Here is a 16,474-nt window from a genome sequence, read left to right on the forward strand (position 1 = left end):
TCGAGTGGAATTGGCTATAAAATATGGCGGGATTCAGCGAAACAGGTTTGAACAAGGCAACTGTCGCTCTGTCAAACTGAACTATGAGCAGACTCAAGGCTCATGACACCATTTGGCGCGGTTTATTAGAAAAACAAACCACATATAAACCACATAAACCACGCCTGAAATATGATTTTATAATGACACCCTGCATCAAGGACATGAACAACAACTGTAACTATTCATTTAAATGGCAATGCTTTTCAGTATATATCGTTAGAATGTAAACACCACAATTGTGAAAAGACACACATTAAAATAAGAAACGCCAGAGGCAATTAAGTGCAGATCTTCGGTTTTTTTTTTGGCGTTTTCTTTTGACGTTTATTTTGAAGGCGGGATAAACAGTAGCAAGCGGAAGTGACCTTCGCGTTGCTGTTGCTAATGCTAATGGATCCGGAACGGTGACTCGGAAGATGGCCGGGGTGTTCGAGGTAGAGGTTGACGGTGTGGAGCACGACCACCATGGTGAAGCGATCCAGGTGAGCTCGTCGGGCGAACTCTCCGCCGGGGGTGAGCCACCCCGTCCATTTTGGACGACCGCTCGCGCTGCTAGCCGCTACATGCTAGCGTCAGCAGCTAGCTGTCAGCCGGTGGACCGAGCCCGTGGAAGGTTGAGCGAGAGCTCGCCAGCTGACGCGTCGTCCAGTCTTCCACGGGCCTGGTGCTATTTTGTGAGGTTCCACCGCGAGTCGGCTCCAGTTGGGGGTTGGTCAACACCTATGTCACGTGATGGCGTCATTTGTTCGGCTCATTGAGATGATGTGGCTGATTGGGTCAAAGGTCACCTCTAGTACCCGATAAAATAAGACGCTTTCGAAGTAAGACGTGCGCGATGATCGTCGGGGTTTATAAATAAAATATTAGAAAATGCTACACGCACCTGTTTCGTAATTCTAGGAGCCAAATATTCTGTAATAACGAAGTAAATTAAATTATTATGAAATTTCCCGACAAGTGTCTTGAAACATTGAAGGCTTTGTACAACCGCGATGACCATTTTATTTCTAGCTAGCTTTCTAAACAAGGCAGGAATTCAAGTCATGAATCACTGATGGTTTACACGGTTGAACAAGCCGCGAAATTGAGCTACGTTGTTCAGTGAAAAGTGCTTTGAAAAGAGTGTCATTGACCGGCCCTGAGGTCACAGCTGTACTATCCAGGAAGAGTTATGAGTGTCGTATAATTTCCTGAAATAGTTGTGTTGTCCTATTGCCCCATGTTTTTGCTTCATATGTCGCATCCTGCGCACGATTCAACCTCTTCTCTCTCTTTACAGGTCGACGTGGCCCAGCTGTCACCGGAGGAGAAGTGGCAGTAAGTCTGACTCAGATGTTCATTCTTCTGTGATGTAAATAGTATGACAATACATAAAATAAATACATGTGAAATAAGCATTTGTTGAAGGATTAGTGGCAACGTGTGACTTCTCTGCCTCATCTCTGAAGTAGTTAAATATCTTGTCTGAGAACTGAACTGTTGTCTTCTGAGGGTTTAATCTGGCAAGATGATTCCTGTTCCTCAACTCTGTGTTGTCTCTTTCTGAGGATTACCCTACACATATTTAGTCTGACACACTCCACCTGTTAATGCTGGATGACAATGAAGTGTTTGGATCAGAAGCACATGTGACTGTCGTCAGTCCGAGCTCTCCGTTGTTGAACTTGTTTTCCATGGGAAGCTGGAGAATGGTGCTGTTTCTGATGAGCGGTGTGGTGTGTCTTCCTCTCCTCAGGGTGGAGCATGCGAAGATGCATGCCAAGCACAAAGGCCACGAGGCCATGCACGCAGAGATGGTGCTCATCCTCATCGTCACCCTGGTGGTTGCTCAGCTCGTCCTGGTGCAGTGGAAGCAGAGACATTCAAAGTCATACAATGTGAGTGACGAGGCTCGGGCTCTTACGTCAGTGGTCGACTGCTTTACTAGTTGTTGTGACCGTGAATCGCTAAAAACATTCATAGAGAAGACACAGGTCTTCTTCTGTCTTCCTCCAAAGTCTTCCTTACAGTATTCTCACCTCTATCCTCTTCTGTCCATATTCATAAAATTTAATAAAGGAAAGGATAAAATTTTAAGTATACAGTCGATCCAAACTGTTGAGAAAATTAGAAAACTGAACATGTCATGAATACAATTCTGAGTAATGTAACAATGTCTTGGAGAAAAATCCTGAAATAAGAATAATATATGTCATATAAAGAAGATATAAGTAAATTTGTAAATTAAAGTATTGCCATCAAATTTTCCAATTCATTTTAAATACTGCTTTCATGAACAGTATTTACAGTTAGGGGGCGCCATCACTTTATCATTTTTTCTTTCTAAGAACTTCTCCATAGTTGGTAACTGCCACACATGTGCAGCTGTCAAGTCAATTCAGTGACTCACTACTGCCACCATGCAGTATGCGGCAATTGTTTTAAGGCACTGGCCACGTATATTCAGGTTAAATTAACTTAATATCAACTAAAGAGCGTTATTTCATCCGTGCCATGAAGGTGCTGTGTCTCCCTTTGGCCACCAGAGGGACCCGGGGGTTCCTGAGACACGGGACGCGCGAGAGCGACGCAGAAGACTCCCGCTGGCGCGGCAGCTTCCCCTAAAATCACCGAGAGAATAGAAAGTAGCTGTGAAATTGAAACTGAAAATTATTTATAAAAAAACGGCTTATAGGTAAATCAAAACATTTATTCATTTACACAGCTAGTTGTGCTGATTTAATAAAATAAAAGGTCGGGTAGGTTTAAAGATGATGCGGTCCTTAGAAGAAAAACAAAACATTATTGGACTTCAATTCAAATTTCCATTTTAGATTTTAACCTCGTATGGTCTGTTCACCAAAGAGGGCTTTATAAATTAGACACTGCAGATGCTAAAGAGCTTTTATATTTGTGGTAATAAGAGCAATATGTTATATCATAGTATAACAATAAGTTTAAAAAAATTACTTCAAAATAGGTTAACAATATAAATAACAAAAAGTTCCACAAAACCTTTGCTAAAATAAAAACGACATTCACGCTGAGCTAGAACGATCTGGTGGTTCCAGGTTGACTCAGGTCCAGTCCACAATGGTGAATGGTTCCTTCTGAAACTGGTCTGTGCCGTCTTTGTTTTGCACACAGAAACGTAATGTGATATTTATACCTCGCAGTGGTCTGACAATGGAAAATCATTTTTTTCTGTTTGCGTGACCAAGTGATCCCACTGTCTATTCTCACATCTGATGAAACCAGTAGAGAAACCTCACACACACACACACTCATAGAACTGGAGTCACGTCCAGGTGCACTGTACTGTACTGTACTGTACTGTACTGTACTGTACTGTACTGACGTTAAAGTCAATGCATAATCTCTGTATGAAAACGCAAGTTATAATAGATACTGAAGTGAGTCTTTTGGGGTCAAGAATGCAACTCGATTAAATGTTTTCATGTGTTACGTTTAGTCATTACATTTCCTGCCGCATCATCTGAACATGACACATATGGAGTCACGACATCTGAGTGTCATGTGACATAAATGAGTCGATATAATCCACAGTTTTTTTTCCACTGTTCTCTCCCCACTCCTCCATCACTCTGCTGTGGCAGCACCAGAAATCACACCTAGTATTTAAACTTCAATTCAATAAAAAATAAAGTGAAGACATGGAGCGTGGAAAAGCATCAGTCGCCTGGTTTTCATGTGAGAATTCAACTCCTCCGCTGTGCTCTCTTGCAGCTGGTGACTCTCTTCCAGATGTGGGTAGTTCCTCTCTACTTTACTACCAAACTGCACTGGTGGAGGTTCCTGACCACCTGGTTTATCTTCTCTGTCATCACAGCCTGCGTCTCCTACCGGGCCACCCGCAAGCCCCTGGCCTGCACCACACCCAGGTACCCTCCCAAACCTCCCCATTCTCAGAGTTGTAGTGCTGACCTGTGTGGCGCCTGCAGGCTGGTGTACAAGTGGTTCCTCCTCCTGTACAAGATCAGCTACGCCACCGGCATCGTCGGCTACAGCGTCGTCATGTTTACACTGTTCGGCATCAATCTAATATTCAGGTACGGACTCTCTGGGGCGCCTCGTGGCACCGCTCCTTCACTTGTGTTTCTTTTCTTCTCTGCCAGTTTTGACCTTCTTTCTTTGTCTTTCAATCTTTTCATTCTTTCTCCCCTCCTAAATAATTTCGTATTTCTCTCTTCATAACTGGTGATTCATTTTTCAGTATTTGTATCCTTTTTTTTTTTTTTACATTTTTTTACTTACCTTCCTCTCTCCCTTGCTTCTTTGGGTTATTCATTCCTGTTTCTTTTCGCGACCATTTTCTGTTTATTTTCAAGCTTTTCATCTCTTCATTCTTCTTGTCTTTTCTTTAGTTTTTCTTTTACCATAATTTTTACTTTTTATTTTCTAAGCAATTCACTAGCCCCATCTCTTCATTTTATTTATAATTTGTATCCTCTCTTTTTTCTTTTATCCAGCTTTGATGTTATTTAGCGAACACGTTTCCCCTGCAGCCTATGCAAAGTTATGACTGACTCTGACTCTGTTTGTCCAGAATAAAACCTGAAGACTCCATGGACTTTGGCGTCTCGCTGCTGTTCTACGGCCTGTACTACGGCGTCCTGGGCCGAGACTTTGCCGAGATGTGCGCGGACTTCATGGCGTCGACTGTTGGTGTGAGTACGCAGGCCGCCTCGGCGCCGAACCCCGCTGAGCTCTCTCGCCCTCCCGCAGTACTACAGTGCCTCCGGCTTGCCGGCCAAACACCTGTCTGACGACATCTGCGCCGTCTGCGGTCAGCCCATCCTGGTGGACGTGAGCGAAGAGGGCATCATCGAGAACACCTACCGGCTCACCTGCAACCATGTGTATCCTTAGAGGGCCAGGGATTCTCCTGTAGAGTCGAGTGTGTTGCCCCCTGGTGGTGAGATGGGGGGCTGCAGCTCATACTATCAGTCAGCGGTAACGGTCGTCTCCCTCCACACTGTTCCAGACCTTGACTTTCCATCCAGGTTCCACGAGTTCTGCATCCGCGGCTGGTGCATCGTGGGTAAGAAGCAGATGTGTCCGTACTGCAAAGAGAAGGTGGACCTGAAGAGGATGTTCAGCAATCCGTATCCTTTATCATGTTGTCACGTACAGCACAAGCTCCAGTTCACAAGAGGAAGTGTGGAAGTGTCGGTGAGCTAAAGCTTCTGTGGCTCCCAAACCACTTCCTGTTTCAGTAAATGGTGAAAGAAGAAGGCCAGTGCTATTCTTGGCTGGAGCGTAACATGGGTTTATTACTCAGCAGGTGAAAGGGCGAAGCAGAGAGTGTAGCCAGGGTGGAGTCAGAGAAGCTCTGAGGGGGAGTAGAGGTCAGTGTTGTTCAGCTCAGATGCAGATCCAGAGGTTGGCTGTCACTGGATACGTGAAGCTTCCTGGTTAATGCAGATCATAAATGGTTCAGTTAAATGAAACTCCGGTGGTTCATCGTGGCCTGGAGTGTCCCACGCCTAATGTGGGGTCAGAAACCGTCAAAAAAAAAAGAATTTTCTTCACTCTTTTTAGTGTGAAATGCGGCTCTGAATGAACCAAACCACTGCTCCAGAGTTCCTCTTCTTAACGGCGGCCTCTCAGCTGGGAGCGGCCCCATGTCATGTACGGGCAGCTGCTGGACTGGCTGCGCTACCTGGTGGCCTGGCAGCCCGTCATCATCGGCTTCGTCCAGGGCATCAACTACGTCCTGGGCCTGGAGTGACGGCACGGACACGGACTCAAAACGCCACGCAGTTGTTTGTTTGTTTTTTTTGGGTTTGTAAATATCCACGGACACGTATCTGTTCACGGTTTGATGGACTTTTCTTAGTAAAATTTTTGTGTTTCGTGTCCATTTTGTTGGTGCAACTGCCCGAAAAGAAGTGAAGGATTGTTCCCGGGAATCCTTTCAGGTACTTTTTACCAAGTCATGTCTTAAGTGTTTTATTAGTGGCTGCAGTCAAACACGATGAAATAAAGTCATTTCTCCTGTTTCCAGACGACTTTCTAGACTCCTAAGCTCCAGCTAGCTTCTGCTGAGATGCTAGCGTTGTCATCACGAGTGCACGTTCGGGTGCCATCAGAACTGTGGGAATCCATGGTTGGTTTTCATTTTGCCTTTTGGCCGCGTCGACTTTACTGACCTGCTGGAAACTTGATGTTCCAGTGGAAGAAGTCTGGAGACGCCACACTGATCCTGACACTATTGCTGTCATTCTGACGGCCCCTGAACGCACCATGCCTCCGAGATTGGCTCTCTACTCCTTTAGCTTCTTTGTCAGAAATGCCGGTGCGTTTGTGGCCTGAAGGAGGAAGCCTTCACCTTGAGCTGCTTTCCAGAGGCTCCTTTATGTGGAGCTGCTCAGATCATCTCCATAACATCACTCATTCGGTCCAGGAACTCCCAGGCAAGACTTGAGAATCATGACCCCTAAAGTTCCACTGTAGTCAGTGAAACTTCCTTCTGTCGTGGGTCCGCCCTGTGGTCTCCTCCCAACGCCACTTCTTATTTTCCTCAATCCTCGTCCACTTTTTAAATGGGCTTTTTGTTTCTTTTTATTTTCATTCACTTGCTTTCTCTCCTTCAGTTTTTCCTTCTCCTCAAATCTGTTTCTTCTCTTGTCAGTTCCTTGCCTTCCTCCTCACACTTATCCGTCTTTCTCCCCTCCTAAATAACAATTTTTATTTTTCGTATTTCTCTCTTCATAACTTTTTATATACCTTCTTATTTACCTTCCTCTTCTATTTACTATCCCTTCTTATTACCTGCCTCACTTGCCTCTTTAGGTTGCCTTGTTTTCCTGACTTGGTTTCCGTGTCATTTCTTTTTTCTTTATTTTTTCCACCATTTTCTCATCATTCTCATCATCTTCATCATTTGTTTTTATTCTACCATCGATTCTACTATTTTTTATGAGTAATTCACCACCCCCTTTTCTTTCTTTGATTTATATTTTTATCCCTTTTTCTCATTTATCCAGTTTTGACGTTATTTTCCGTTAGTTTTTCCCTGCGTCATCGAGCGCGAGGGATTCCCCTGCAGGCTCCGGTAAGTTATGACTCAGGGAAGTTGCTGGTCTATTTAAGGACGGGAGCAGGAGGAAGAGTCACCGGAGCAACATGAGGTTCGTCACCGTGATCGAAGGTAAGTCGAACACCAACTCGGACCCATCGTCCTCACTGTGAAGGCTGTTTTTTTTCCAAGGCGCAGTCTTAGGATCTCTGTGTCTGCTGGTCACCGAAGGGCGCCGAGGTGAGGAGGAGGAGGATGATAAGGTGTGAGAAACTTACAACATCCACGTCTGTTGACGCCCGGCGTTTCTCTTCCATCCGCAGGCTCCGATGAAGACGCGACTCCGGCGATCATCGGTCCGGACCGGATCCGAATGAAAGCCCATCCAGGTCAGGCGCTCTTCGGAGCCGCCGGTGACTTCGACCTTAAACTGATCCACTTGCGCCAACAGGAGATTCCGTCTTTCTCCACTGCGAGGCGCGAACGAACAGCGATGACGTCACGCTGATCTACTGGCTCGTGAACGGAGAGTTTCCCGACGAGACGCACGACGGCGGCCGAAAAACGGAAACAAACGAGTGAGATTAACACCAGTTCACCAGTTCACCCCCTTCTTCAACCCATTTTCTCTGTAATATCTCTATATTCTGTTACTCTTAGGCTAATTCTCCACTTCACCTCCTCCGTTTCATTTTCTTCCCCCTTCTTTTTCTCTCTTCCAGATACGACTTGAAGCCGCCACGTGTTTCTCGTTTCTTTTGACCGTCTCCCCACTCTTTTATTTAGCTTTCCCCTCCTGCTTTTCTCTTCATATTCCTCACTCACTGCTTTTACCGCTCGCAACTGTCATGTTCCCGCATCTTACTCATCCATTTTCTCCCTTGTTCCTTAATATTTATATTCTTTCATCGCACCTCAAACCATCCTTGCAGCACATTAGCAAACTTTTGTGAATTTCCCATATTTTCTTTTTCACAATATTCATCCCACCTCTCATCTTTTCATTCTCTCTTTGACTCGCTTTAATTCCCTCCTTCTTGATTTTTCTTTCTATTCCTAATTTATTTATGTATTGTGTTATTTTCGCCAGGCCTTTTCTTCTTTATTATCTGGATTAACAGAGACTGTTTGGCCTGCAGGTTGGTTTTGGACGAAGGCTCCGTCATCCAGAAGAGTCTGCTGCTGAAGAATGTCACATCACGTGACCTCAAGTCCACCTTCACCTGCGTGGTGACCAACGCCGCCGGATCCGCCATGAAGCACGTCACGCTCGGAGAAACCGGCTGCAGCTGCTACGTGAGGGAGAAACGCTGACGGCCGCCGCGGACCGTCGACTGTTACTCTGTTTATGTTACTGCTTTCACACTCAGGAACTCTGCGACAACCAAAACTCAACCTTTATTTAGGAAGCAAATGAAGCCTTGGCACTTTAACAAACAAAAGGAAACATGAAATAAATATTACAAACATTTTAAAAGGCTCAGAATTCTATATTTTTTTCCTGTTTTCTTTATTTGACACACACTGGTTGGGCCGCGAGCGCCCCCTAGAGGGCCGCTAGAAGTATTTGTTTTACACCCGCCAGACGCTTTGTCTAAAAACACTTAGTCCACATACTGTATGGTGGCAGTAGTGTGTCTCTGAATTGACTAGACAGTTACCAACTATGGAGAAGTTCTGGAAAAGAAAAATAGGATAAAGAAAGTGACGGCGCTCCCAACAGTAAAAACTGTTCATTAAAGCTTCTTAAAATGAATTTTAAAATGAATGACTTTCATTTACTTCTATATTCTTTATATGACATATATTATTCCGAGTTCACATTTTTCCACGATATTTAGACATTGCTTTATAATATTTATTTTACGCAGAACTTCATTCATGACATGTTCGGATTTTACAATTTCCTCAACAGTTTGGATCAACTGTATTTTTTTCTTTATTTCTTTAGTAAATTCCCTGAATATTACTTGCACCTTCTTCTGCTGCTGGTTGGACTTTTTGATGAAATATAAATATCTCTGAGGTTTTGGTTTGTTTGAGTGTAAATACATTAAATACGGCTAATGAACACAAATGAAATCAAAAGTAATGAATCAGTTCTATCTATCTTGAATGGGCCCCGGGCCCTTTTGCTGTGGAAAGGTTGGGCCCCGAGATCAAAAAAGGTGAAGAACCCCTGATGCAGCTGAAAGACCTCGTGCCAGTGAACGCACCATGACCACACATCATCAGCAACGACAAAAACGGTGACCTTTTCTGCTTCCGTCTAAAACAGAAAGCAGAACTCTGACTTACCAACCACTTCCTGTTTACCTTGGCACTTGAGTAAACGTGTTCAAACGTCAGGTCTGCTGCAGCTCTCGCAGGCAGCACCTGAGGTTGTGGGTCCTCTGGGGTTGCTGGTTCTTCTCAATTCTCTTCCTCAGCAGAGCCACCGCATGGTCGGTGCCGGTCGGTGTCGTGACGCACAACGGCGCGAGAAGGTCCACGTTGGCTTTCAGGTGCAGCCCCGACAGGAAGCGCAGGAAAAGGTCCAGCCGGCCGTCGTCACACTGGAGGCTCCTGTCCACTGCGCACTGGTAGAAGGGCTTCTTGCTGTTCTTGCCGAGCCAGGAAAGGGAGAAGGAGTCCGAGTGCTCCACCTCGAAGATGTTCCTCCCTTGGTGTTTGTAGGAGAGGAAAGCATAGAGCGCGGCCAGGTGCTCCTGGATGGTGGGATGGATGAAGCTGATGACTCTCTCCTCGTACAGCACAAAGGGCTTGGTGAGGTACTCGATGCAGAGGCCACTGACCGTCACCGCCTCCACGTCCTTGACTCGGAACTGACTCCAGTCCGACTTGTTGATCCTGAACTTCCCTTGCTCCAGCAGGTGGAAGGCCAGTCGTCCCAGGCTCATGAGGAACTCCAGAGGAGCGCTCAGTGGCCGCCGCTGGTACGTGAGCACCACAAGGAATTTAGTGTAAATATAGGAGAGGCTCAGCACCGGCTCAGGCCTGCGACCCTTGAACTGGTGTCGCCACTCATCCGCCACCAGGGAGCAGAAGAGAGGCAGGTGGCACATGATGCGCACGGTCGGGTTGGACTCCACGTACTGGAGAACGGACGCCGCTTGGGTTTGATCTTCAAACCTCTTCCTGAAGAAGTCGGTGCAGGCAGCTTCTGAGAATCCCCTCACCTCCAGCACCTGGCGATGCACGTCCCAGGGGATGAAGCTCCTCACCTGCGGCCGCGTGGTGAACAGGAAGAGGCCGCGGTACAGCAGCCTCCCTCGGAGGAGGTTGACCACCAGAACGTTCAGGCTGCAGCGTTCCGTGTGGTCGCTCAGGAGCTCTGTGTCCGTGAAGTCTAGCTCGCCCTGGTACTCATCCAACCCGTCGCAGACAAACATCATGGTGCAGTCTTCGCTGTTGAAGTCCGCCTCCTTCAACCTCTGGGTTTCGGGGTACAGTGTGTGCAAAATGTCCAGCAAGGAGACCTCGCCACTTTCAAACTGCTGGAGGACTCGGAAGGGCAACGGGAACAGGAAGGAGACGTGTTGGTGGGAGCGCTTGTCGGCCCAGTCCAGAATCAACTTCCGGACCACTGAGGACTTCCCCGAACCCGCCACTCCGGTGAGGAACGCCAGGTTGACGTGGGACTGCTCCACCTGCTCCTGGCTCAAGATGTCCCCGGTAGACAGTGCTGGTCCTGCATCCAAGCTGCCGCTCTTCTCGATCTTCAGCACCTCGTGCTCAACGTTGGGGCCGCTGTCGAGTGTGGGCGTGATGCGCAGCTCCGTGTAGACGTCGCTGAACGCCATGGTGTCACTGTCGACTCCGTACGTCGTCCTCAGAGACTGGGCCAAGTCGTGACGCACCTCATCTAAGTGGAGAAGCTTGTCAAGTCAACATGCAAGTCAAGACAAGTCACTGTCTCGAGGCAACTGCTCTCACTTCTGGAGCACAGGTTCTGCAGGCAGTCCGCCGCCCTCCTCCGTCCCAGCCGTTCCAGAACCTTCCTGGTGACGAACAGCGAGTCCCACAGGCCGTAACAATCCAGCAGATTGTCCACCACGCCAACCACGTCAGGAGCTTCGGGAGAGGCGTGGAACAACTTCGGATAGTTCTTCCACAGGGTCCTTCTGAACTTGATGAAGTCCTCCTCAGAGAGCTGCCTGAGGGTCTCGAAAATGGCCTGCGGACGAGAGCGGCTCGGTGAAAAACTCTCACTTCTCATGACCTCAGAGTCCTGCAAACCTTGTATGAGAATTCCACCGTGAGACAATCCCGACGAAGGTCGTTTGCTTCTGCATCCAAATCTGCAGTTTCAGAAGAACTGGACACGGAGCTCTCCTTCATTTTAACCCTTCGGACGAGAGGAAGAAAGATTGACAATTGACTTCTCTGCAACCTCAGCTCCTTCTGAGCCAGTGAAAAAGTGTCAAGGTAGTTTCACTCCTCTCAATGCGTCCTCCACCCACAAACCTGGCTCTTACTTTGGTGTTATCTTTTCACAGTCCTCGCTGTCGACAGAGTAGCAGCTGGAGTAGGAATCAGCTCTTTCCAGCTGGGTTCTATGACCAAAAACAAAATCAACAGCCACTTCAGCCGTGAGCTTTCACGCCACTCGAGCATCTACCTGGTGACCAAGTCTGTGTTTGGCTCCGTTCCCTCCGACAGTTCATCGCTGTTCATGGAGCTGTAGCTCATCGCCGGAGACGCCGCTCGCCTGGAGGGAAGTCAGGAAAGATGTGTAGCAGGAAATCACTTATGACAGTGTGGGTTCGTACCTAAGGAGGAGCAGGTCGGTCTCTTGTCCCAGGTCCAGATCTGGCCTGGGTGGAGGGATGTAGAACTCATCATCATCATCCTCCTCCTCCTCCTCCTCCTCCAGCACCTCATTATTGGGGTGCCCACTGTCTGACAAGTCCTCGTGCATGTCAACATCATCCATCATCCCATGGAGAGAGGTGCTGCCCGAGAAATGTTCAAGACCAAAGACGCCTGGAGGAGATTAAACCAAGAAGTCATCTCAGAGTAATAATCATAAATCATGCGACTGTAATAAGTACAAAACACATCACTAAAATAACTGTTCAGTATTCAGTAGGTTGTGTTTTTTGTACATAAATTCAGAGGCTGTATTTTCTTAGGCTGAACACACAAGCTCAAGACTCAAGACTCAAGCAAACCATTATAGCAAAATAATCACCGATATAATATGAATTATTTAAACAGGGTAAAAAACAATATCCGCCATTTTAACCTCTAAACGTTCAGGCGCTGCCAACGTCTGAACTTCGGTCCCTCAATATGGTTTTATTTTACAGACAGAATTGAAAAGACGTTGAGACGTTTAAGAGGGAAAACATCTCATTATTACACATAAACATTAAATATTGGACAAATATGTCATCGAATTCAAACGAGAATTTCAGTAAACACACAATGTAAAGTTACTTACATTTTTACGCTTCGCTAAGGAAGTGAACCACGTCTTCTTCGTCTTCCCTTGTTTGAAGGCGAGAGTGAGCGCAAGAGGGAGCCTGACACCTGCAGGTGGGAATATGAACCGCAGTCAATTTAATATCAAATCGGAGTCATTAAATTCGCAAATTAGTGGGAAAAAAAGGCGTCGTGAAACTCCGTTTTTTATTAGTTTACAATATAATGCTTTTGAAAAAAAGACACAAAATATTGTCCCTCAAAACAATAGTTTTAAAACAGTAGTTTTCAATCAGCATTTCTAAATGAATGATAATAAATAAATGAAGGAAAATTTTCGGTGTGATTGTTTTGCTTACGACACACTGAAAAATAACAAAAAATAAATGAATCAATAAAGAAAAATAAAACTATTCTTTAACCATGAGTATCAATTAATTTACATTTTCTGGTGTTATTTTCCACCCAGAAATTGCCCCAGTGTGACATGGAGCTCCGCAGTGAACTGCTTGTGACCATTTATTTATGACTATTGATCACCATAAATGTCACAGCCAGCAGAGCGCTGGAACCCTGCGAATCCTATTTCCTATATTTGGCTGCCTTGTTTTAAATGGTCATATTCTTCTGTACAACTTGTCGCCTAGATTCCATAGGTGTGTTGTGCTGTATATTCAGTGTGCTGAATGTTGTTCTCCTCACAGCTTGGGGGGGTGAAGCAGCATCAGTGTTGGTGGTGGCGGTGGTTTCCACTACACTGAGCTTTGTGTGATGGAAGCATGAGCAGCGACAAAGAGGCAGGAGGAAACACTGGCTGTATGGGAGGCGATCGGTGCCCAGAGGAGTCAGAGAACAAGCAGGGATGAGCGTGGAGGAGTCGGTGGCTGTAGCAGGCGCTGTGAAGGGTCTGAGGCGGGCCCGCAGGTCGACAACACACATGTTGTCAGCACACAGGGATTCATTAGAAACTATAAATTACAATGGCATGAATCATTAAAGGCCAGCACAGTGGGTTTGTGCTGCAGCCTCACAGGTCGGAGGGAACCAGGGGACCTTCCTGCATGGGGTTTGGATGGAGGTGTGAGTGCGCCTGTCTGCAAATAGACTGGTGAAGGAGAGGGGGAAATAGTAGGTAGCTAAAAAAAAGTTAAAAAATAAAAATAAAAAATGAAATAAACAGAACAACAACAACAAAATAATAATTAAATAACAAAAATAAAATGGATAAACATGGCCTGAAAAAAAACAAACTTATTTTAAAAATAAAAATGGGTGCAAAACAACAAAATACGTTCACAATAAAAAGATTAGTGTTAATGTTAAAAATACATTAAAAAAAATAAAAATTACGCAAATCTTCAGACAGAATGAAACAATCACAAACAGTGATGTCATGGAGAAAAGCCCATGTTAAAATATGACATTGAAAAATCAAAATAAAACATCCACAAAATAAATAAATGAAACTGTGCCTGTAAAAGGAATCCAGGATTAGATTTTTGTATTCATCAAACAAAAAAAAAATCATCTGAAAAATTAGAAAAGGAAGTATGTCCAACATAGTCGTGGTCCCGATATTGGCGAAAGGTTTGAGAATACACAGTGACAAAAAAAAAAGAAATCTAGCCAAAGCATTTTGAAGACATTATTATTATTATTATTATTATTATTATTATTATTATTATAAAATAATAATACGTTTCTAAAAATACAAAATAAGTTGTTGAAATAAAAAAATAACATATTTGTAAAAATAAATTATAATAATATACTAAATAGCAGGAAAAAATGAAATTCGTTGCCAGGACAGACATAGTTAACTAACTTCTTATATTTGAATACTGTAATTAAAATTGAAAATTGAGGAAAAATAATGACCCCTTTAATGATCGTGATCTGAAAGAAGTCACACAATAAAAGTCCGCTTGAGTTGGAAAAGAGAATGATGTGTGGCCTCCAAGGTGGTGGCACTGATCAGCCGCCATACATGCGCACTTCGCACGGTGACTCCATGTCTGTTGACGAGGGAGGATGCTCCAGCCTCCTCAAGCCCTCAAGTCCCGAGCAACAGTCCGTTGGTTGTTCCTGCTGCTCCTCACGGGGCTCGGACGTGATTCTGGGAGCCGGTTCGAGCAGCGGGGACCCGGCGGTTGGACCGAGCCTGACTTGAATGACAAGTAACGGAGCCTTTTCATGACAACAAGCAGCGGAATGTGCTCAAGTCTGGACCGCGACCGGGCTCTATGAAGGCATCGATCAGTCTCGATCTCTCAGCGGAACCGAAGCACAACTTCAGCCCTCAAATCCCGGCGTTATTTTTTGGTGTTTTCACGGTTTGATTTTTGAATCTCGAAGGCGCGGCGGTTGTTGGGGGTGTGTTTCTTTTGTCACCCAACTTCTGCCTCCATGGCTCTGGTGATGGAGCCCGTGAGCAAGTGGAGCTCCAGCCAGGTGGTGGACTGGATGAAAGGTAAGCTCGTGATCTGAACCTGAGTGACGCGTGTTCCGAGCCCCAAACACCTGCTGATCCTGCGGCTCTGCTCGCGTTCCAGCCGCGGTAGTCGCACTCCAACCAGCGACCCTTTTCAGGATCCGTGCTGCTCCAGATTAAAGTTGCAAACCTCACATCACTTTCTGCTCGGAACCTCAAATCTGCTCGTGTCACTTTCGATTTGGACCGACAGAGAGTGATGAGCTGGCTGAGCTTGTCAATATTTCATGGAGGACTTTGCAGTCCAGATAGAAGCAACAGACCAGAGCACGATAGGAAACAAACTCAATTCAGCTATTTGTTTTTGTATAAAGGGGTTAGATGTTTCAAGAAAATTCTTCTGTGAAATTTGTCTGGACTCACTGAGGAAGGCTGCTGGTTTGAATCCAGCTTGAAGGAACTCTCTGGTAGGTTCTCCTTCTGATTGCATTCCACCTTCAGTCCAAAACCTTAGGTCTGTAACGTTGTAGCCTGGCGCGATCTGAGCCTACTATTAACCTCCAGGTTTCTCTTCAGGATATTTTCCCAACCGTAAGGGGCATCTCCGATGGGGGGGTGGAGTTCAATGTGTCGGATTTTGGCGACGGAAACACAAAAGCAGCCAGCCTGCTTTGTACATCCTTCACGGTCCTCCTTAAGGCTCTACCTTAAAAGGCGGAGCCCTACTGGATTGGTGTCTTTCACACAGAATAATCCCCCTGTGCTGGGATTTTTCCAATGCAGGGGGTGAAATCCCAGCCTAGTGGGTCACATAATGTTGACAGCAACTCGCAGGAACAGCAACGTCGACTGCTGCAAATGAACAAAATACATCAAATTTATGGAACATTTGCTTAGCAACATCTTAAAGTACTGAGCAGGTGCTGATCTTCAGTGACCTCCCTGAAAACCCAGTGCCAACTCGAGATCCTCGAGACTAGTTTGCGTTGAGTAAGGCTCGGTTTGGTCTTCAAACCAGGGTGGAATGCCTTCAGTAGAGCACGAAGTGGCGCCGACAGCATGGACAAGCATGAGCATGCTCCAAGGCACAGAGGGCAGCTAGACACGAGGCACTGTTTTGAGAAAAGATTGCTCACCTCTGTGGAAGCAAGCCTGAGGTGGTATGGTATCCATCGGAAGGTCTTGTTGACACCTCCCAGGTTTTGTGCTGCAAAACCTAATGGCGCCCCTGAAAGTTGGCCTTGGATAGGTGTTTTTTTCTGACTTGATCCAGTAGGACTTATCCCTGCCTGGAGTTGGAAAGGCCTGAGTCTCCGCTACCTCGGAAGTCAGAACTATTCTCACACCTGTGACGAAACCTTTTGGTTTCCCTCATCACTATTTCAAATCTTCTACTTCCTGTTTATGTTTGAGGAAGCCATCTTGGATCGTGTACTCAAGGTGCGGAGGATTCTCCAATTTGGGAAGTCTTTCTGAACTTCAGTCCACCCCCTCACTACTCATTTTTCTTCTTGTAAGGCGTGATGAAACCATGTTTTTTTTGCTCTGCAAAA

At 45.8% G+C, this 16,474-nt stretch overlaps 4 protein-coding genes across 8 annotated transcripts in view; 3 read left to right on the plus strand and 1 right to left on the minus strand.

The window, feature by feature from the left end:
* The first annotated feature begins 401 nt into the window (after positions 1-401).
* rnf121 (ring finger protein 121) lies at positions 402-6,039 on the plus strand. Its single transcript, XM_053847460.1, has 9 exons — positions 402-524; positions 1,322-1,359; positions 1,778-1,919; positions 3,769-3,923; positions 3,984-4,091; positions 4,589-4,709; positions 4,768-4,901; positions 5,046-5,147; positions 5,653-6,039. Exons 1-9 carry the CDS (start codon positions 459-461, stop codon positions 5,771-5,773), a joined length of 987 nt encoding a protein of 328 aa, XP_053703435.1. The 5' UTR covers positions 402-458; the 3' UTR covers positions 5,774-6,039.
* LOC128748563 (interleukin-1 receptor type 2-like) lies at positions 5,817-9,139 on the plus strand. Of its 2 annotated transcripts, none has more exons than XM_053847461.1 (6): positions 5,817-5,963; positions 6,050-7,195; positions 7,256-7,303; positions 7,387-7,452; positions 7,515-7,641; positions 8,203-9,139. In XM_053847461.1, exons 2-6 carry the CDS (start codon positions 7,171-7,173, stop codon positions 8,375-8,377), a joined length of 441 nt encoding a protein of 146 aa, XP_053703436.1. In that variant the 5' UTR covers positions 5,817-5,963; positions 6,050-7,170; the 3' UTR covers positions 8,378-9,139. The 2 variants fall into 2 exon arrangements, with proteins under 2 accessions (XP_053703436.1, XP_053703437.1); XM_053847462.1 differs by having other exon boundaries at positions 7,786-8,340.
* Positions 8,420-12,699, minus strand: nlrc3l1 (NLR family, CARD domain containing 3-like 1). The gene is made up of 7 exons (XM_053847457.1): positions 12,510-12,699; positions 11,836-12,049; positions 11,685-11,774; positions 11,542-11,619; positions 11,303-11,411; positions 11,000-11,240; positions 8,420-10,928 (listed from the first exon to the last, which is right to left on the minus strand). The coding sequence occupies exons 2-7, from the start codon at positions 12,000-12,002 to the stop codon at positions 9,409-9,411; spliced, it is 2,205 nt and encodes a 734-aa protein (XP_053703432.1). The 5' UTR covers positions 12,003-12,049; positions 12,510-12,699; the 3' UTR covers positions 8,420-9,408.
* A 1,804-nt stretch (positions 12,700-14,503) lies between these two features.
* The window catches only part of LOC128748556 (connector enhancer of kinase suppressor of ras 2-like), a 31,391-nt gene continuing 29,420 nt past the window's right edge, over positions 14,504-16,474 (plus strand). For all 4 annotated transcript variants that reach the window (XM_053847450.1, XM_053847451.1, XM_053847452.1 and 1 more), the window contains exon 1: positions 14,504-14,960. In XM_053847450.1, the coding sequence (XP_053703425.1) occupies positions 14,897-14,960 (64 nt within the window). In that variant the 5' untranslated portion in view covers positions 14,504-14,896. The remainder of the gene's footprint in view (positions 14,961-16,474) is intronic.

Source organism: Synchiropus splendidus, chromosome 17 (assembly GCF_027744825.2).
Source record: "Synchiropus splendidus isolate RoL2022-P1 chromosome 17, RoL_Sspl_1.0, whole genome shotgun sequence".
Taxonomy (NCBI): domain Eukaryota; kingdom Metazoa; phylum Chordata; class Actinopteri; order Syngnathiformes; family Callionymidae; genus Synchiropus; species Synchiropus splendidus.